The sequence below is a fragment of the Squalius cephalus genome, assembly GCF_949319135.1.
Source record: "Squalius cephalus genome assembly, chromosome: 7".
Lineage (NCBI taxonomy): Eukaryota > Metazoa > Chordata > Actinopteri > Cypriniformes > Leuciscidae > Squalius > Squalius cephalus.
In genome coordinates this window covers 6,120,327-6,136,900 of record NC_137128.1, presented here as the reverse complement: position 1 = coordinate 6,136,900, position 16,574 = coordinate 6,120,327, and the positions used below count along the sequence as shown (strand labels likewise).

General features: G+C 38.2%; 1 protein-coding gene across 1 annotated transcript in view; it reads right to left on the bottom strand.

Moving 5' to 3' along the window:
* Positions 1-11,281: 11,281 nt before the first annotated feature.
* LOC307161264 (NACHT, LRR and PYD domains-containing protein 3-like) overlaps positions 11,282-16,574 on the bottom strand; it is a gene marked incomplete at its 5' end in the record, with an annotated part of 146,659 nt that continues 141,366 nt past the window's right edge. Inside the window, 4 exons of the mRNA XM_079875887.1 lie at positions 11,282-11,536; positions 11,629-11,874; positions 14,694-14,981; positions 15,456-15,511. Coding sequence (XP_079732013.1) covers positions 11,502-11,536; positions 11,629-11,874; positions 14,694-14,981; positions 15,456-15,511 — 625 coding nt within the window. The 3' untranslated portion in view covers positions 11,282-11,501. The remainder of the gene's footprint in view (positions 11,537-11,628; positions 11,875-14,693; positions 14,982-15,455; positions 15,512-16,574) is intronic.

The following is a 16,574-nucleotide window of genomic DNA, read 5'->3' as shown; positions in this document are numbered from 1 at the left end:
ATGGAGAAAGTGAAGTCATGGATTGAGGAAACTAAACAGTGCATTAAGATGTCTCAAATCTGTGATAATGAAGTCTCATCAATGGACAGTGTGTCAATGGTATCATCCAGGACGGTCACGTCTAATAAGTCAGGAAGTGGAACAGCATCTGTTTCCAAAAAATCATCCATATCAACAGCATCATCAGCTCGTCTTAAGGAACAAGCTAACAGAGCAGCTTTGTTGGCTAAAGCAGCCGCTCTAAAAGAAAGACAGGAGTTGGAAATGAAAGAAGCTAAGTTAAAGGCTGGAATGGAAAAGTTGGAAATAGAAACGGCTCTTGCAATGTCTAATGCTAAAATTAAAGTGTATAAAGATTGTGAAGAACAACTACAGTATGCAGATCAAAATGTGGCCATCCAAGCAGCCGATGTAGTAATTCCAAAACAGGAGCATTATGAATATGATGAATACAGTGTAAGATCAAGGCATGGTAAAATGCTATCACGTCCTGAAGCAGTTCACTCAAGTATACCTGCAAGTGTCAGACCTAAGAAAACAAACACTGCAAAGGAATGGTCAACACCAGTCAATGAAACATTGTGCGGTAACACTGATACATCAGAATTTCAAAGAGTGATGCAACGCCAGACAGACACATGCACAGCAATGCTTTTGAAGAACCAACAAATGTCTTGTTTACCTCAACGTGAGGTTACTTTGTTTCATGGAGATCCACTTGAATTCAGATCTTTTATGAAGGACATGAATTTGAATTTGAACATGCTGTTGACTCCAGAGTCGACAGTAGTGACGACAAGTTGTACTTTCTGGAGCAGTACACTAGAGGTGAGCCCAGAGACATTGTCAAAAGCTGCCAGCACATGATTGACAGGGTCGGGAACAGACCACACAATCACACATCTGTATAAAAATGTCAACGCATCTTGACCTCATGGGTTTTTGTGAGAGGAGTTTGATTTTGAGATATCGGATTTTTGGTGATATAGTGACATTTATAGTGCGATTTGTTTAGTTATACTTAGGCTTACTGTCACAGATAGCCTGTGACCTAAGACTAAAAGGACTTTTATTTTGAAAGGACTCCTGAAGTGCATGTACACCCATAAACAGTTTACACCAATGCACACACACAATCTACATGCCGGCAAAATAACATTGTAGGGGAGAGCGGGGCACAAAGTAACGCTTTTTGACTTTCTCAGTTTGTGTAAATCTACTTATGGTTCAGAGTATTTATTTTTTCCCACGTTAATTTCCCACGTCTACTACAATTATGTGGTTTTGTTTTATTAATACAGTATATACTTTTTTCTTGATATACCCCGTAAGAATGGAAGTGAAATGTGACAACATGCCCCATAGGTGGGGTACATTGTAACATGTGAGGGGCACATTGTAACAACATGTGACAGCTTAAAATGTTATCTGATTTAATAAAAAAAAAAAAAAAAAAAAAATTCTAAATAAAATACAAAAAACTTTTTTCATATAAAATGATGGCAATTTGTAATAATTAAATATAAACTCATTTTTGAGTTTTGACTACGAACACAGGAAAACACAGCTATACAACATAGTTCAAAACAAACAAATAATTAGTAATTTCTGAACATTGACACTCAGTCTTTAATTCACCTTTTTCTCGCGTTTTCTCAATAAAATTAATAAAAGTATAGAATATAATAGCATATTTCTAATAGGGGCACATTGTAACGCAGTGTGACAACATGCCCCGCCTGCACAACTGGGAATTAAACCCTGCTAGTGTCTTCTGCTAGTTAGCGAAGCATTAAAGAACTATCTCAACTGTTAAATAACATCTTGGAGATTAAAATAATATCAGATTTGTCTTATTTTAAATAAACACAAAAAATAGAGATGAAAAATTAACTTAAGAAATTTACTTTTGCTATGGTTTAATAAATGTCTATGGATATCTTCCAAAAAAAAAAAATGTGTCGGATTTTTTTTTTATATATAGTGTTGATATGGCAACTAGTAAATACACAAAGTTTCGTCATCCAAGCATGTGCGGAAGAATTTAAAGGAGAACTTGGTAACTTTTTTAACTTAATAAAACTGTCTAGAAATCATTTGGATGGTTAAACAACCTATTCTGGTGATATTGATGACTTTCCCTGCTCCCCCCAGCGTTCCCAGGTGGAAAACCAACCTTGCAACTTGGGGACTGCCGTCCCGGTAAGACAGAAATTGGAAGTCTCGTGAGAAACGAGAACGAGCGCGAGCGCGAAACACGGATTGCTTTACGGCAATTCGACATAAACACACGCATGTATGATGTATTACCAGATTACCCACCTCGGTAGACATAGCTCCACACGATTCAGTTGGCTTGCTCCGATCATAACAAACGCACATGAGCAGCGGTAGAGAGGGGGAGGAGGCTGCCGCAAGTGAGTTTTTTACGTCCGTGTTGTGAAATATACGCCCCCCCACAGCTGTAGGGGGAGCTCGTGGGGAAAACATGCGACAACAAAAGGGAAAATCAGCGAAGAAGTGACTAGAGTTCGCTAGAGTTGCCGAGTTCTCCTTTAAAACAAGCGTTACAACTAGCCCCGCGTTAGGTTGTGCCCCGCGCTCCCCTATACTAGATTTGTGGTTATTTTTCTGTTTAGGTGGTGTAATAGGCCCTCTGCTTAGTTCTATGGGTTTTTTTATGTATAATTTTCTTTTCTTTTCTTTTCTTTGTTGGTTGTTTGTTTTGTCTCAACGCTAAATGTTTTGTTATATGATTTAACATTCAAAGAAACCACACCAAACTCTTTTACAAATGTTAACAGTTTATTTCCCCTGTAACAAACTAACATATACACATTTGTGATGTTACGTATGACACTGAAGTTTTGATGCGCGTATCACACAAGCGACACAATTTCTAGTGAAGCCCCGTATCGGGGTGTGTATTGGTTTACTAGTCACGTGATCGACGACAAATGAAGCCTCACTTTCTGTCCAGTCACATGCGCGTTTCGCTTTGGGTATCAGAAGGCTCGAACCCCAGATCGTATTTAACGAGTCATTGTTGGCTCGGTCTGGTTGATGGGTTTGTGAGGAGAGTGTTGTACTTTGAAAGTTAATCAATATATTACATTTAAATAACCAAAATTTATTTTTCAAATCAAACACAAACATGTAAACATGTTTTATTTGTTCACATACTATTGAAACTATGGAGTGTGTTGTGGTTGCTTCATCTGCCAGAGCTTCTAACACAGGCTTCTGGCTGCTTTATTTTAAATAAGCACCAGATGGCGCTGTTCTCGACACTCTCGAAGCTTCGAATCTTTTCCTGGAACAGTCAGGGAAAAGCCTCAGTGATTCATGAGTCTTCATTTCCCCATCCCTACTACACAGAAAATACTGTTATACTCACATTGTGGGTCACCTCTCTACTGGCAAATCCATGTGCAGCGACGGCTGCCATTTTAAAGCTTCTAATTGCCCAGTAGGAAGGGCACTTTCATTGTCAGTGACATCACAGGGGGAAATCAGGGAAACTATCATTTCTCAGACATTTTTCTTTGCAATGTTTAGACATCATTTTGTAATTAATAGTGTGATGCATAGGTTGCATGTTAATACCATTTGTTTAAAATATTTGTGTAGTTTTATCTTGCTTGAAAATGATCATTTATTTATACATGGTATGTTCCAGAAGTGGGAGGAGCCTAACTCTATAAAAGGTATATATATATATATATATATATAGCCTTAGTTTTTGTTACTGTATATATTTTTGCTTGGGAATCACTTTTGCACCAAAATAAACACCCTGGATTGAGAATTCTTCTACATCGTCATTGATTTTACACCTTCACCGACGATTAGGGTGACCACCATCAAACAAACCAAATGTGGGACGATTATAAGTTTGTGTGGGAGAATGTGGGACGTTTTACCAACACTAAAACAAACCACCCCCGTGTTTCTGCACCCTTCAGACTGATTATCTTTAAAGATGGACTTTTTTGTTTGTTCTTTTTATTATTATATAATGTCTAACTTAATAAAAACATTTGAATTCTGCCTTTCAGCTGATAAAAAAATATTTGTTCTTTAGTTCCTTCCAGAAAACACCATTAGCCTACATCACAATGTAACATAACATGTCTTTATTTGACATGTCATTTAAATTCAACATCACTGAGCCCAAAGGCAGCAGGCATCATGCAGATAACTATTTTATAAACAGTTCTGACCAAGTCCAATTAAAATCCAACAAAATAAACAATTAACAAATAAAATATAAAACAACATGAAATTAGATCATTGACAGTCTTATATATTAAGAATATATTAAACCAAAAACTTTCATATTTTTAGAAAGGATGTGAATTAAAACAACCACAGCATGCAACAAGTTGATCAATTCTGTTAAATTAAATAGTTTAATTTAATTCATTAATAATTATTTAGTTATTTAACAATTAAGTTAATTTTAATTGACCGAATTATCCATTTGTTTTCTGACAGCAAACACATGGAACGAATCACCGCTCCACATTTTGCTTGACAGCTGTCACAACCTACTAGTGACCGAGTTTACTCCTTACTTTTCAACCATTGGATAGGATTTTAAAAAAGGCTGTTGTATTTACTTCTGACGAAGCGCTGTTAAATGTAGGTGAAAAATACACCGCAAAAAGAATAAATAAAATGCTTTCTTAAAAAGGCAAAAGAACACATGCACGTTTTCTTAATATGAAAATTAAAAACCAATAGACCAATGAAAATGTGGGACATATTCTCAATATGCGACGTACGGGACAAGGGGTGAAAATGCTGTGCGGTACAACGCAAAGCGGGACGGGTGCTCACCCTACTGACGGTACACCCTAACACTTACATTTAAATTTACACATTGACTGATAGGCTAGAGACAGACAGAGTATACATATAGTGACACATTAATAGATGCATAGATAGGAATATATATAGGCAGATAGATTAATAGATAGATACATAGATAGATTAATACATAGATAGATTAATAGATAGATACATAGATAGATTAATACATAGATTAATAGATAGATACATAGATAGCCTACTGCAACAATACATTATGGCTGGGTATCGATTCAGATGTTCCAGATCGATTCGATTTCGATTCACAAGCTCTCAAATCGATTCGATTTCGATTAGATTTTCTATACTCAATTCTCGATTCAACTCAATGAATATAGATTTAATACATATACTATATTTATAAAAAAGAACAGTGAACATAAGTTTACAAGTGAGTAATTAATAAAAAGAAATTAAGAGCCACAAACCTGTATATTAAACTCTTTTATACTACAGGGCCGTTGAATGCTTGAATCTGATTGGTTGACGGACGTTCTAAGGTGTGCATTATTTTCAGGGAAACGCACGGCTAAAGTAGTTCCAGGCAGGTCTTGACCGCATTACAGTTCCATATAACTTCGCGTAGTCAACTGTAATAACGGAAAATAGGATGCAATTCATAACAATAAAAAGCATTTAGCCCCATGCGCTTGATCTGCAATTTTCAATGTCTAGCTTCACAATCAATAGAAACATGCAGTTTAATTTTAATAAATAAAGTATATAGTCCTATATAATCAATAGAAAATTAAACTGAATATAGACTAAATAAATAGATAGTCCTGCAGCACGGATTTTTATTGCAGATAATATATAACAAATAAATAATTATTGATAGACCTTACTTGTTAAAAGGGCTTTGTGTTTCATTTATTTGGCTAGTCTACTGTCATCTGTCAATAATATAAAAAAGAATGAACAAATTAATTATAACGAATTGAATTAATTAATAAATAATAATATTGACGCACATGCTTTTCTGTCTCATTATTGCAACATCTCTCTCTAATAACTGCATTAATAACTGCATAAAGCCGGGAACACACTTTAAGGCCGGTTATGAATGTAATTTGATACTTATGATCATGCCCAAAAGCGTGTTCAGCGCGTTCAGTCTGTGTTCAAAGTCGGTGTTTATAATATGCTGCAGTCGATGAAAACAGTCAGAGAATGTGTCAGCTAGTCGTGTGTCCCCAGCATTAGTCTGCTATCAGTGGCTCAAACCTTCGTTACTAACTCTAAAATGACGTTTTGGAATTAGCAACGGAGGCACTGGATTAGATGCGTAAGAAATTAGTCCTACATACAAGAGCGTTTTAATGACAACAACTTTACTAACTTCTTGAAATACATAATCTGAACACTGTTTCGAGGTGTGGTAACTGTAGTATAAAGCGGAATAATTGACTTCAGGCCGTTGAATTATTAGAAAAATAATGCACACCCGAGGTGGTAATGCGGTCACGACGCGAAGCGGAGCTGTCGTCAATTATTCCTTACTTATTTTAGGTACTCTTGGGTACATTAAAACAGAACCCATCTCTAATTTTCAAATGCATACAATTGTTAAATAAAAACAATACAATTTTGATGCAAGATGAAAAATGTATGCTGAAAATAGAACAGTCGCATTCCTTGATCAAACAGGATCAGGTTATTTCATTTTTACGATAAAATAATCATAAAATCTTACAAAATTAGCTGTAACATGGAGGCTGCAAGCCTATGAACAATGTAGGACAACTAATACTGGCTTATTGGTGATAGTTCACCCAAAAATAAAAAAACTATGTCATCATTTATGTATGTATTCATCATGTATAATATTTTTTTTCTTCTGCTGAACAAAAAAAAAAAAAAAAAAAAAGATTTTTGAAGAATATGGGGAACCAAACTGTTTTTGGTCTCAAAATATTCAATATTATGGAAGTCAACGTTTGTGTTCAACAGAAGAAAGAAATTCGTACATGATGAATACATTCATAAATGACACTTTTACATAAACTAACACTTTAACACTAGTACTAACAGTACACTCAAAGTACAGTAACATTGCCTCATTGGAAATTGTAATTTTTTTGCAAGAAAAGGAGTTGGTCAACGTGTTCTGGCAGAAGGCAACTTCTTTGAGCTGTAATAATGTCTCCAGCTGTGGAGAAAATTCTTTCAGCTGGCACACTGGTCCCTGGAACACAAAGGTAGCATTTTGCCTGGAGGGACAAAAGTGGGTACACTCCTTCATGCTTACACCACCACTTAAGTGGATCTTCTGAGAGAGGTATACTGTAGGTGTAACTTCTCTGTATTTGCCACCTTCTTCTCGTGCCCTGTCTGCAGCAGTAGCACAGACTACTGTAGCCACTGGTGCATAGGCTGCCCCAAGCAGATCCATCAGTGCACAGGATTCTTTTGACCTCTTTGGTGGGGCTGGGGAGGGGTCACCTTCACCAAGGGATTTTTGCTCCTGTACAGGTGCACTGCCTCCATTACCAGCACTATCAGATCATTGCTGCTGATAGTTAGAAACAAGGAAAATGTCAATTAAAATTACATTTGAATTTAATGTTGCCCATTTTATTATTTTACTTTAATTCATTAATTCAAATATTTGTTTACATTTTCAGTTTTAAAACTTTATACAACTTGTAACCTACCTAACTTGCTCAAGAGTGACAATCTCACTGATCAATGTTGTGAATGTGTCCTCGCGTTCCCCTTCAGAGATGAAAGGAAGAGTCTTGAAACGAGGGTCCAGGGCAGATGCAACATACAGCTTCTCTTTTAGATTTGCATATCTTTAAAGATTAGACAATCACATTTAAATTACCATATGGCACCAACATACACAAACTTACAATTAACAATAATGCAATCTGTTGTAACATTCACAAAAATGTTTACATTTTATATATAGTACTAGCTGTTTTTGTAAACATACCTAAACCTCAAGTTGTCATGCACGGCAGATTTGAGTTCCTTAATGACAGTCGAATCACTGGCAGTCGAGCACATCTCATCAAGGAGCTGTGCGTGCAATGGTGCAATAATAGAGAGGGTAGCGGAGTTCTCCCCAGACATCACCAGAGTTGCACTCTTCATCAGCCGAAGAGCTTTCACGATGTCCTTGGCCACAGTTATATCCGCCTCTGTCAGAGTGCAAAGATCCTTTTCGCTCCGACGGACTTCAGGAGAAAGAAGTACGGCTGAGATTGCCGGTTGCTGCTCCAGAAATCTGTCGAGCATGTCCAGCGCGCTGTTCCACCTGGTCACCACGTCAATTTTAAGTTTGCGACAGGGCAAGTTCAGTAGCGTCTGTTTTTCTTTGAAAACTTTGTTAGCGCTTGCGCTCCTGTGAAAGAATGTCACTATGCGCCTAACTCGACCTAGCAACCGAGAGATGGCCTGAAGTTTCAGCGCAGCTTGCAATGCTAGATTTATTGTATGAGCAAAGCAGCCAATATGGAGCAGCTCCATCATCTCCATGGCACTTATCATATTGCTAGCGTTGTCGGTCACAATGATCGGGTCTTTCTCAGTAAGCCCCCACTCTTTCAACACATCTGAAAGCAATGCACATATATTTGCCCCTGTGTGACTATCCTGCATAGCTCTGGTCTGCAACACATTTGAAATGAGAACCTAGTCATTTAAATAGTGGCAGGTAATTGTGACATAGGTGTCTTGATGTCTTGACGTCCAACCATCACACGTGAGGGCCACTCTGTCTGCTGACTGTAGGGACAGAGTAATGTTTTGCCTCACTTCATTGTACAGTCTCGGGATAATCTCTTCGCTCATACGTTTGTGACTAGGAATGGAACAACGAGGCTCCAGCACATTCAACATGTAACAGAATCCGTCATTGTCGACTACGCTGTATGGCCGTATGTCTTTGCAAATAAAAAATGCAATCGATTCAGTGATCTTTTGTGCACGAGGTGAATTGTGAGGAATTTTGCTAGTGAATGCATTTGAAATCTTCGGTTGTGTGCTCGGCTGTGGGGGTGTTGTAACGTCTGGGTGATGTCTCATCAAATGGTTCCGCAGATTTGTAGTATTACTACAGCACTTCACCTCTGCATTACAAATCACGCATATAGCTTTGTTCTTGTCCACAACACTATCGTCGTCGTCTTGCTTGCGGAATTTAAAATGCTTCCATACTTCTGACTTTTTATGTGAAGGTGGTGGCATCAGCGTCGACAAAGCACCTGAAACCGCCATTTTAAAGGGACACTGTGGAGAAATTGTGTTTTTGTCAAACAGCGACCCCTAGAGTCGCTGTGGAATACTTGTACTGTCGTAAATACCCCTCGACCCCCCCACCCTGTACACTGGTACCTGCGTCGGGCATGGAACAGGCACACAGACTCCGAAGACATGATTATTGCAATTTATCTAGTTTGCAAATTGTGCTCGTTTATTTACAACCTCTACGTTAGGCTTATTTATGTCCTGATATTTATGTGAGATATTGAAAACTGTTCTCATGATAATCGCAAGAATCAACGTCAACAGCGTCGTCTGATATCCCTCAGGACTACGTGATAAATACACCTCACAACACCTGAGTTCATCTGGCAAACTAGTTCGTGAGGCAAGCTAACATAACGCAAAAAACACGTAAGAGAACGAGTGTTTGTTGTCTGTTAACAGCTCTGATAATCGAAAGCTAGCTAGACATATGTGGAAATTATTGGACTGGTATAATTATCAGCCATGGATGAATGAACAGCATGTAAAAAAAGGACATACTACAAGCAAGCGCAACAACACACAACATAGAATGCAAACAAGTTTACAAATAAGAGATTTATTTACTGGCAACTTCATGCGTTTTCTCAGATCGGATAGCAATCAGATTTATCAAAACGATTCCATTTACACCTGGTCACATAAATGTGTTTTTGCGAAACGGATTTAAATCTGATCTTCAGTTCTCGTGCTATATGCAGATTTAATGGAGTGCACGTCACCGAAAGCAACAGATATGAGCTGCATTTTATTGATCATCAGCTAAAATTTCAAAATCAAAGACGAAATAAGAGAGAGCAGTAACAGCCCTGGTAAGATCATTTAGTTTCTTTACTTTTAATGATGATGATGATTGTGTGTTAAGCGTCTGCGACTTACTTTCACTTTGATTTGTGATAGTTTGCACGTTGGCTTGATGAATTGATGCTCAGCTTCTCATCTGCGGTGATGCGTGTTCCAGCGCGTCGTCATATCTGGCAATAACATATAGCCTATAACACGCTCTCACACGGTTTTTGTATAATTTTTTTTTTAGCATTTTTGGGAGGAGTACAATTTACATATGTGGTTTCAACAACCAGATGCATTTACACTTGTCCAGTTTCGAATGCGTCTCAGACCTCCTCCTGAAGTGGTTTGAGCGATCGGATTCAAATCCGTCTCGAATGCGTTTCGGAGGGCATTTACACCTGGTCTTTTCACGATCGGATAGCTATCCCATCTGAGAAAACGCATGAAGTGGCCAGGTCTAAACACAACAGCCCCCATGACAAAAACATACGCACGAAAGCCGAAAACAAACGCTGGTTGGCATCTCACGTCCATAGACAGTATATAAACGCTCACGTCTGAATTTGAGGAAGTGGTGGGGGAAGTGACGTATGCCGTAAAGCAGTCGAATTTTGTAGTTCTTTTTGTGCTCTGGTTACTACCCGCACCCCGAAGTTACATAGTGCCAGTAAAAGCGATACAGACCCCGTCAGGCTATGGCAGACGTGTCATTCAACCTATTGTAAGTCGATGTACCATCACAAGGGTCTTGGAAATATGTTATGAAGGTTGAAAAGTTACACGGTGTGGCTTTAAGCACTGAATGAATGAATGAATGAATGAATGAATGAATGACAGGTTCGCCTCTCGCTCCTTGGTAACATCGTGCAAGGTAAATAAGAGGGTGACATCTATTGGAGAAGACTAGTAATTAGATTAACATTAATCTTACGTTCAATGTTTGCGGAAATAAATATGGAAATAATCGATTCGTGGCCTTTGAGAATCGATTTTGAATCGACCACGTTTAAAAAAACGATTAATCGAAAAATCTATTTTTTTGCCCAGCCCTACAATACATCATCCATGATGCGCCATTTGAGGAGCACTCATCCTGCCATTTTGCAGGGTGCAGAGGATGGCATTCCCCCTGTACCTAGGCCTGATACTGACACTGCTGGGTCATCTAAGCAAGGTATGCATTGTTTGAAATATAATTATTTGTATGTCCTTGCTAAAAAATATCTTTGCATGCCAGCAACAAGTGTCCCTTGTGAGAGGCGTTTTTTCAAAGGCTGGATAAATTATCTGTAAAAAAAAGTAGTCCTTCCACAGCAGAGAAATTCATATTTTTGAATACAAATCTCTAAAAAAGTTAGACATTGTGGCTTGATTTCTTTAATTAATATTCATTTTTCATGACCAAAATAACATTATGCACAGTGAGGAGCCTACAGGTTACAAGCTTCACATTTTAGAAAAATTCAATAATAATAATAAAAAAAGTTAATGGCTCGTTGTCAAGGTTGAAGTGACCACTAGGTGTCACCATTGAGACAGGTGTCGGATTGTTTCGAAGCCTCGTCTGTATATCACGACAGCAGTCAGAACCACCTCAACCAGGACCACCAACTAGATTCTGTACAGAATACTGAAAGGTTAGTCATGCAGTTTAGGACTAATTTGCTGATTAAACATAATTTTTATGAATATCCACTGATCTTCTCTCACCTGTGACTGTGACTGTGATCAAGATTTCTCCTTCATTATCCTGAACGCTGTATGTTCCAGAGTCAGTGTCTGTAAACTCATTAATGGTCAGAGTCTCGTCACTGACGGTCAGTCGATCACTGTTGACCCTGCGACCTCTCGTCCACACCTCTGTCCTGCCTTTACTAGAGATTCTCTCCACTTTATGAGCATTGAACAACAGAACATTCAACTTCAGCGGCTTGCCTTTCTTTGTAGAAATATGATCTGAGGAGAAAGAAAGACATTTATCCTCAATCATTATTATGAGTGCCATTTAATCAAGGCCATAATCACATATAGGATTGGGGGACCAGATGTAAACATTTGTTATTTAGATAAAATCAGCCATTGGAAAAACCCAATCCAATCTGAATATTAAGCTTGTCCCATTCAGTGTTTATGCCGTATCTAGTCCTGCATGCAGTTCCTGTCGTGTGTTTTCTTCTCAGTGAGCAGTAATAACCACTGACAACTTGAATTACAATAACACAAACTATTTACTGAAGTTTATGACCAGGATTATGCATAGATACAGCGCTGTCGGGATGCTGATACAACTACCAGGTTTGGAATGGCCAGCTGTATACAGTTCCCTGTGTCGTAACGAGAATTAGTCTTTCCGATAGGCCCGGGAAAACATGTAATAAGTACAACTTAGGCAAACATTGAAGTCCAAGTGGTTTATCACGTACAGCTGTATCGTAACATATGCTCCTCTCCCGTCAAAATGAACAAAACAAATCATCAAAAAAAGAAAACACTCAAATTAAACTGTACAAAACATAAATAAAACCTGCTGAGAGCAGCAAACCTGGCATCAGATCTAATAATAATAATAATTTGTTACATTTATATAGCGCTTTATCTGAGACCTCAAAGCGCTTTACATAGAAGGGGGGGATCTCCTCAACCACCACCAATGTGCAGCATCCACCTGGATGATGCGACGGCAGCCATATTGCGCCAGAACGCCCACCACACACCAGCTTACTGGTGGAAAGGAGACAGTGATGAAGCCAATCAGTATATGAGGATGTGGATGAGGCCATGATAGACAGAGGCCAAGGGGCAAATTTGGCCAGGATGCCGGGGTTACCCCCCTACTCTTTTTCGAAGGACATCCTGGGATTTTTAATGACCAGAGAGTCAGGACCTCGGTTTAACGTCTCATCCGAAGGACGGAGCTCTTTTGGCAGTATAGTGTCCCCGTCACTATACTGGGGCATTAGGACCCACACAGACCACAGGGTGAGCGCCCCCTGCTGGCCTCACTAACACCTCTACCAGCAGCAACCTGGTTGAAATCTAGCCTTTCAACATGTCATATGAGACTTTCCAACTCCCCCTAACACACAAACACACTGGTTTGTATAAGCCATCTTCCCGCCAAACACTGGTGGATTATACCAACTACAATAGGGGTCGATTCACCCACATGACACAGAATACACTTCTACTTCAACATCAGTGTCATCAATTACACATTTGAACAGATAAATCATAAATATAATCACTGGTCACATGTACACTACATATTCAAATTAAGACAGTTTATCATATCAACACATTCATATCACTCTCTGTCTTACTAAATAGTATAACCCATAACAGAATCAGTAGGGATATTCACATTATCAGAACACTCCCCTACACAGATAAGTTAAGCCATGACATAGGTTGAATAATAAACGTATACAAAATAAACAAATATGAAACCTTCAAAATATCTGTTCATTTCTTGTCCTCAATCACTCCACATCATTTAAACACTGAACCTTGACCTGGGGCCGTATTCACAAAGCATTTTATCTTAAGCATTTAGCATTTTATCTCCTAAATCGCACTAAAAGATTTTAGCTAGGAGTTTTCTCTTAAAAGTTATTCACAACGCCTTTCAGACCTACTCTTAGTAAAGAAAAATGACAACTCCTAAACTAAGAGTGAGTCTTCGTTGCTATGGATGACGTCATTACTCATGCACGAGCTTGACTGAAGTGACCACCTTGATTGGCTGATGATTGTAACGCGGGAATGATTCTAACTCCTCCCCTACGATGATGAGTGACAGGTGACAGGTCTGAGAATGCGTGCGCTACACAAGTAGTGCGAAGGACGGAAGATGATGAATAACTGAATAAATAGCCTAAATGAATAAACAGTAAGGCAAAACAAATAGCCTAGTAGCCTAATGAAACATATGGATTGATGCAATATCTTTGCAACATTATTGAATTAATCTGTCTCTATATGCCTCTGCCTACGTTTGCAAAGAGAAGAACATTTTAATTTGATTCACAATGAAACGTTACAATTAGTTTACATGCAATGAGTAGCCTAGTTTTGGTTGTTGTTGGTGGCGTTATTGCATCCCTAGTTATGCCTAAAATGCAAAATTGTTCCCTCGCGATTGGAAGCTCCTGTAGCGCCGCATACGCATTTCAAAACATCGCAACGTGAAATGCCACAAAAGCGGTTTGTGAAGGTCTTAGTGAGTTAGGAGTCCTCTCGACTTCTTTTAAGCTGTCCCAGACTTAGGTGCTACTCTTAGGGCTAAAATGCTTCGTGAATTACTCTTAGTCAAAAAAATTAGGAGTCCTAAAGTTAGGAGTGACACGCCCATTATTTTTAGGAGTTGCTCCGAAATTCGCCAGTTAGGAGCTACTTTTAGCCTTAAAATTCTTTGTGAATACGGCCCCTGGTCTCTATACACATACAAAATCATAATAATGAATCAATGTACACAATAACACAGTGAACTGATGTTCACGTGACGATAACCCCGCAGGTTCATCATCACAGGGGCACACACATGGAATCAAATCTCATTTCTCTTCTCTCTTTTTTCTTTCTGCGCGCTCTCGCCGACTACACTGCATTATGGGTAGACTTTTCTTAAAGCTGAACAACCTTATAAATGACAATATAAACTGTTTATGTTATTGTTAAAGATAATTAATTAAACATTTCTATTCTAATAAATTCACAACACTATTAAAGGAAATCATGAAAGCACATGATGATGGTTTGATCAGTTTTGACCTTACCATGGACTTGAAGATGATACACCAGGATTTGTCGCTTCACTTCTGCCTGATGATTCTTGTAATAGACATATAAAGAGTATTTCCCAGCGTCACTGTAGAGCAGATCCTTGATGACGACGTCACATGATCCTTCTTTAAACACTCGACCCCTACAGTTTTTCTTCTCACACACAGGGATGTTTTTAGACTGACTGTTTAAACTGATCTCCACAATCTCTCTGTCCTCAGATCCACATGATAGAGTGGCGTTTCCCCCCTTTCTTCCTGACACAGTTTTAGTGGAGGATCCTGCAAATACACACAGTAATATTCAATCAATACAGAGGATTAAACTGAAAAATAAATGTGGTGTTTCTCTCTATTTTCTTGAATCAATATGATCTTAAATATTCTAGCAGTTATTTTAGTTAATTGTGTTAAAAAATAAAATAAATTAAGGCAACAAGTAGCCAAAAATATTAGAAGTGGCACATTATAAATGTTTCAAATGTTGATGACAGTATAAACATAGAAATGTGTTGTGCAGTTTTAGTGAACTCCTGAACTCCATTATTTATCAATGAACCAGAATAAACTGCAGAGATAAACCAGTGATGTCAGTGTGTGTTAGTGATGTAATATGATGGGAAATTAAACACCATCAATCCACAAATACCCACCAAATCACTGAGTGGCACAACAGAAAAATCAAGTTATATATATATATAATAAAAAAAAAATTACACTTAATAACGCATATAAACTTAAATGATACTGAGTTACCTCCATAACAGATGAAGCACAGCAGCAGCAGAAGAAGAAGAGGAAGAAGATTCTTACTGATGAGAAAACAGAAGATTTGTTACTATATGTGACAGATACAGACATTATACACTCACTTTCATTTTATTTATATCTCCCCTCACATAATGGACGTGTGTGTGTCAGAAAGAGAGAGAGAGAGAGAGAGAGAGAGAGAGAGAGTGAGAGAGAGAGAGAGAGAGAGAGAGAGAGAGAGAGAGAGAGAGAGAGAGAGTGAGTAATAATAATAAATATAACAGCCAGCCCTTATGGCTATTTTATTTTTTGGGCTTGTTTGGAGTTTATTAAATAGGAATCCTTTGAACATTGCACAATTCACATAGTTTAATGTTTGCTACATACTGGATTTGATTAATCAATCTTCAAATCTATAACCTGTTTCTTTAAAAAGCATGCCACTCATCCCACAGTTGGTTTAATTTGACAGAAACTTGAGGTTTTGAAGGCAGAACTGCAACTATTGGCTCTAAATGGCACAACTTTATAAAGTTTCCCTACACGGGACTCAAACCCACAACCTAGAAGGTTTTAGGCTTGTGGCTTAGCAAGGCACTGATTCACGAAGCTGCCAAGTAGAGCTTTCAGTGTGAGAATGAGCACACCAAACCATTAGTTAGCATCATAACCAATTAGCCATTAAAGATAACTTAATCACTTGGTCACAGTTATGTTTATTCTGATTAACCGACATTAGAAAGAATAGCCTCTGATTAGCATGCTATTTGATTGGCATGCTAAGCTAACTAGCATATGGCATCAAATACAGGCAAGGTCACATTCGGACACGAATATCTCGGGAATGGTAGCAAATACAAAAATCTGTTAAGTAATTTCTGTCCAGCTCGGTCCAGAGATCATTTGAACCGATTTTGGACAAAATTTGTAGTTAGAGTAGCAGAAAAGGTGTATTTCATTTGCTTCAATATGGCGCACATTCATGTTGTTGGAAAATGACAAAATTCGCCAGAATCGGCATAAACCGTGGAACATTATGATATAAAGAAATAAAATTTTGGACAACGTTTTCAAAAGTTATAATCGTTTTTGCAAAAAAAACAATGTATATCTCTGGAGCACTAG